We start from the raw sequence: 6,005 nt of genomic DNA, 5'->3' as shown, positions 1-6,005 counted from the left end.
CAGTAATTTTACCATTGGGTTTATAAATAAGTTTGACTCAGAAATTTGATTGACACTTGTCGAATTAGGAATGCCATTAACTTTTTTTTAATTTAATTATAATAATTTATTAATTCTCTTTGTCAATTTATTTGTTGATCACTGTATGATTATGGGTTATAAATAATTAAGAAAGTGTATGTCTTAACTTATAATCAATAAAATTAATTTATAAATTTAAAAAATATATATATATTTATTTATAACATTTTTTAAATAAGATTGAGGAGACTAATTTTTAATTTTATCACTTATAAACTCTTACACTTATAAATTAATTTGATCAAATATTTTATTTTTTTTAATTTTAAAATTTTTAATATATTTTATTTAATATTATTTTTAATAATTTTAATAATAAATATGCCTACAAATTATTTTAATTAAATACATAATTACTTAAATTTTTACGTTATGAACACTTTGTACCTATAAAGTTGCATGATGTTCGAGCTACACCCCTTATGAGTTAGCTTGTTACTCCCCTACATCTTATGTGGCTCGGTAATGGCTGAGCATTGTCTTTGTAAAAGCTTCATTTGAGACGGCGGTGGCGTAATGCATTGCATGCTAAGAGAATCAGTTTTATGCTGAGTGCTTTCCGCTATGCCCTATCTTATGGGAACCTTTACTTCAAAGGAGACCATTAAATTGTGGATTTGGACTTTGATGCTTTGCCGCGAAATTTCATTTTTTTTACTTGTTTATATATGTGAGGGTGAGCACAAGAGACTATGATATTTTACTCTCTTATTTTTATGCATGCGCAGAGGTATATACATTTATTTTTAGTGATCTAAATATTACTACAATTTTAACCTTAAAAATCTAACAAGGGGATCAAATAGAAGAGCCATTTAATCGGAGACAAAACTGAAGCAGATGGTCAAATCCACTACAAGGTCCAAAACATAAGTCCAAGCTACAAAGGAGAGCAATCTGCTGACTGAACTCAAACAGTACAAACTCGACATCAGGCCTGCAAAAACAAATCTGCTGTATCTTTCATCGTCTTCCTCCTATTACTTGCTACACCACCATCTCCAACACCATCTTAACCATACAATTTGTAATACCTTAATGCTACCACTAAAAGATCTACCTCTCCATGTGTGTTTCTGTTCTGGAGCAAAACGGATGAACTTCATGTTACTCCTTGTTGAAAATGGAAATTGCTTGCCAATTCTGCTTTAAAGAATGAAAACCCAAATATAGAAGGAGTTGATTTCTTAACCATCAAAGGTCCATTTGGCAAGCGATCAAAATGATAACACTCCACGGAAAGAATAGTAGAATCTTTACAAAATCACGATTTATCCTCCATTTAAAGGTGACATCTGACTGGCGTTCCTGTAGCTTCCTAGAGTTCCATTAGATCATATAAATAATTTTAGAAACCTACCTCCCAAAGCTATGGTTTGAAGCGGCCGAGTTCGCAGTTTGTTCCATGCATCCAATCTTGTAAATGTACACAACAGAGAACTATGAATATCCAGCAGCTGTATTATCCTCTACCATGGCACTTTCCTTTATTTCATGTATCATCTTCAACACTTGCCACATTGCCGGTCTTTGTTCTGGAGAAGTCAAGCTACAAACACTGGCAACTTCAGTAAGCATTCCTAATTGGTTATCTTCTGCACCATCATCTTCCCTAACTGCTCTGACCCAGTCCAACATATCAGCGGGTGCAAGGAATGGATGGTGTGATGGATGTTTACCAGTCAAAAGCTCGAGTAATAGCACACCAAATGCATACACATCAGTTTTGGCAGTGGCTCGATGGCTAGACTTGCGGATCTCAGGTGCTTTGCATGCTGTGGAATCAGGATCTTCAGTAGATGCGTCTGCAAGGGCGGCAAGGCAATAGTCTGTGATACAGGCCTCAAAATCAGCTCCAAGGAGAATGTTGGAAGATTTCAGGTTGCCATGAACCAGTTTCGATGCTTGGTGGATATATGCAAGACCCTGGGCCACATCTTCTGCTATCTTTAAGCATGATGTCCAATGAAGAGGCTTCGCTCTAGTGGATCTTGAACCTGTCCGCATTTAAATAAGTTATAAGCAACAAGTGATAAGCAATGTGATGGCAGTTGCCAAGAATGAAAAAGATGAAGAATCATTTGTTCCATGACAAGGCATGCATGTATAACATAGGATGAAAGCATTGAAGGGATTGGGTAATAAATCAAACCATGCATAGGCATCAATTTCAAAGAGGAATCCAGGAGACAAACACTACAACCAAGCCCCTTTATAATCTCTGTTACTTGATCAAGCTTTTAGGATAGAAACAATATAATTCACAACTGGGCAAACATCCTCAAGAAAACTTCAAAATAGGGAAGATCAAGAAAGGATAAGGACCCAAACGGTGATCATAGTTTATCTGGTTCTTTCATTTATCAGGATAATCAAATATATCAGCCATTAAGTGAATGAATTTTCTGAAATCACCACTAGCAATATAACAAGCAACTATTTCCCCAATAGTTTTTTGTTTGAGTAACCTTTCATGTAGCCAAAGCTCATACATCCAGCTACACGTACTTTGTGCAGAGTAAATCAAATCATGCTAACTCAACTAGAGTTAAACAATCTACTATTCTCAAATCATGCACAAATGAACTTTTAGTGTTTGTCAAGGTGCAAATACTCAAGACTAACTTTAATATACAAATAATTAAACACATAAAATTGATCGCTTTAGCTCTGGAATGGGCTGATGATGAATCTCAAATTTGAGTTTCAATAGGAGTAAGCACATACACAAGAAAAGAGAGAAAGAAAGAAACACCAAGATTTTCATAGTCACACGAAAAGAGAGAGGTTTGGAGACAATAGTGACATTTAACTAGTTGATCCTACGGCATTGGAGCATATCAAGCTTTCACATTACCATTGAGCATATCTTGAATTTAGTTAGTTCATCAGTTGGAGGGCTGTGCTCAGAATGTAAATAATTTGTCCCCCATATCGACAACTAAGATTGAAATCCTCCTAAAGTTATGTATACCTATTACTTTTATATAATCCCAGTAATTGAATTCAAAATCAATAATTGAGCTTTCATTATCCAATCCTAAAATTCTAAACCTGATTTTTGATAAAATATCAACCACTCATTTGAAACACATTCAAATCCAGATAACTAACCATCCAAATAATCTGGATCTGGAGGTATTTTTTGGACTGATGTCTCTTTGCCATAGCAAGGAAATCTTCATTTAAGTTTCAAAAATTTTTTTAAAAAAATAATGCAACAAGTACATGTAAAGTGAGTCAGCAACACAATAAGACCCAACTCAGTTTCTGCATTGCCATGTTGCAAGATTTGTCCATAAGCATGCATTAGGATTCTCTTAAACAATAATATTAATACCAAGACAAACATGTACACAATTTCACCAGAGTCACGGTCAACACCTTGATTGTTGTCCATCATTTTTCTTTTTTCTAATTGCTGTTTATCTTGAAAATAGCACCGTGATTGTCGGCATAGTTAACAGAAAACGTTACAATCGCCGTAACTTGATGTGATTAATTGATTATGAAAAAGAACACCACAGATCCACACACAGCACACCTATGCGCTAGCCACGAAAACAGCACATTAGAAATTGTGATAAGCCAAGTGGGGTCATACTGGATAATTCTGTAGGTCCATCATCCATGTGACACATGACATGTGGTTCATGCATTGATTGCGATATAGGATACAGTTCCAAACTCCAATGAATCAATCCTTGATTGTAATAGCAAACAAATCCCTTTAGTATAAAAAAAAAAAAAAAAAAAAGCAAACATATCCCTTTCAATGTGTTGTATCCATCATAATTATTGACGTCTTGAACAACTCTTACTCAATTCATATACAAATATATAATAAATCTCAAAAAAAAAAAAAAACCTCTAATCTTACTGGTATCTTTTAATTTTCGCCATGAAATAGATAATGTTGCAATAACTTAGGCAGAGTATAAATATCACTAACCTAAATTAAGGGAGACATGGTATCAACTCGGACAGCAATGTAGTAATTCACCCACAAATTAACAAAAGCAAAAATAATGCTAAAAATTCACAATATCATATGTTGGGGTTCAATAATGTATACCGTGAATGAGATTGAAGAGGCTGCCATTGGGTTGATAATCATATATAACGAGCCTCTCTCCCTTGGCCTGGAAGTATGCCATGATCGGCACCAAGTTCGGGTGGCGAAGCCCACCCACGGCTTCCATATGCCCTTCAAACGCAACACTACTCGTAATGGCAGTCTTACTCGCATCAAGCCTCTTTACCGTCACTATCAGGTGATTATCTAGCACAGCCTTATACGTAGTCCCTATAGAACCCCTCCCCAGCAACTCCGCGGAAGCTCTCATAAGCTGCTCCAATGTGTATATCTGTGTGTTCCCTCCACAGAACACCAAAATACCACTCTTCTCCGCTCTTCTCATTTGTTGTACTTCAATTCCTCTCGTTTCCGAATTTACTATTGCTTCGCCATATTCTCTAAAAGCTTGAGCGTCCCCTGTCGAGTTTGTATGAATCGAATTCGCAGCCTCGGTTGCAGATGTTGTTGCCGCCAACTGTTTTTCCTGCGAATTTGCTTGTTTGCTCTGTTTCTTGAGCAGAACAAAAAAGATACATAAAAGAGACACTATCAACACCGAAACACCAACAGCAAAACCCAAAATAGCAGTAGTTCTCTTGTGCTTCTGCGGCGATGGCGGAGATAAAACCACCACTCCAACACCGCCTTCCGCCTGCGCGCTCTGGCCCAGAGTTGCCGTCGGCGAGGTGGCATTGGATGATGACGGAGAATCAAAAAACGGAGAGCGCGTCCTAGTACATGCCTTGTTGATAATCTCACCACAGAGATCCGGGTTGAGGGAAAACGACGACGTATCAAACTTGGAAAGAGTAGAAGTGACAGGAATTGGCCCCGTGAGATTATTCCCGGAAACATTGAAAAAAATGAGAAAAGACTGGTTCAATGGCGGGAGCGAACCATTGAAGTGATTCCGCTCTAACCGAAGAGAACTAAGCCGGTCGAGAGCAGACAACTGAACCGGAATGTGACCGGTGAGATTATTGTAAGAAAGATCAAGAACATTGAGCCTATGAAGCAACAAAATAGAAGGAGGAAAAGATCCAGAGAAGGAATTGTGGCCCAAAAAGAGGGATTTCAAGTTAAGGAGAGGGGAGAGATCGGGAAAGGGACCGGAGAGAGAGTTGTTCTGAAGACTGAGGACTCGAAGCTGGTCGAGACGGGAGAGAGTGTTGGGAGCGAAGGTGCCACGGAGAGAGAAACCTTGGAGGACGAAGCGAACTACGCGGCCCTGCACACACTTGACGCCTTGCCATTCGCAGTAGTCGAAGCGCTCGTTGAGAGTATAGAGAAGCTTATTGTCCAAGTCGGCCTTGGACTTGAAGGAAAGCAGAGAAACGGCGTCGGGCGGGAGGAGGTAGGTTGTGGTCTGGGACAGGGAGGGAGTTGCAGCGGCGGCAACGGCGACGAGGAGGAAGTGAAGGAGGAGAAGCATTTGCATTTGAGAGAGGACAAAGTGGCGGGTGGAGTGTGGGGAGCAGCTGGCTTTTGAAGTTGCTAGTGGAAATGAAGAAGTCACGTGGGAGTGGGGAAGGATGAAGAATTTTGATTGGCTTTTTTGAGGGGCGTGAGTGTCTGCGGGTGTCAGTAATGGAAATGGAGGTGTATGGCAGAAACTGCAACAATACAGTATCTGATACCCATAATATAAAAATATAATGTACAATTATATGATTTTTTAAAAAATTCAACACTATATAATTTTTTAATAATTATGTGGAATTTTTATATTTAAAAGAAATAATTTTTTATATTTACAATCAAACTTATTTTGACTTAGTTTTTACATATAAAACTTTTTCTAAATAATTTTAAGGACATATTTTTTAATCAATTTTATATAATATGT

At 37.7% G+C, this 6,005-nt stretch overlaps 1 protein-coding gene across 1 annotated transcript; it reads right to left on the bottom strand.

The window, feature by feature from the left end:
* Nucleotides 1-913: 913 nt before the first annotated feature.
* Nucleotides 914-5,685, bottom strand: LOC110657421 (probable inactive receptor kinase At5g67200). The gene is made up of 2 exons (XM_021814619.2): nucleotides 4,157-5,685; nucleotides 914-2,078 (listed from the first exon to the last, which is right to left on the bottom strand). Exons 1-2 carry the CDS (start codon nucleotides 5,595-5,597, stop codon nucleotides 1,522-1,524), a joined length of 1,998 nt encoding a protein of 665 aa, XP_021670311.2. The 5' UTR covers nucleotides 5,598-5,685; the 3' UTR covers nucleotides 914-1,521.
* Nucleotides 5,686-6,005: the final 320 nt, after the last annotated feature.

This window comes from Hevea brasiliensis, chromosome 10 (genome assembly GCF_030052815.1).
Source record: "Hevea brasiliensis isolate MT/VB/25A 57/8 chromosome 10, ASM3005281v1, whole genome shotgun sequence".
NCBI lineage: Eukaryota > Viridiplantae > Streptophyta > Magnoliopsida > Malpighiales > Euphorbiaceae > Hevea > Hevea brasiliensis.
The sequence above is the reverse complement of the archived record's forward strand: the minus strand, read 5'-3'. Positions and strand labels throughout refer to the sequence as shown.

Bases quoted from the DNA above. Each gene is read 5' to 3' on its own strand.
- LOC110657421 (XM_021814619.2), bottom strand. From the start codon at position 5,597: ATGCAAATGCTTCTCCTCCTTCACTTCCTCCTCGTCGCCGTTGCCGCC. The intron at 2,079-4,156 runs GTATACATTATT...AAATGCGGACAG, and splicing joins CCTCTTCAATCTCATTCACG to GTTCAAGATCCACTAGAGCG.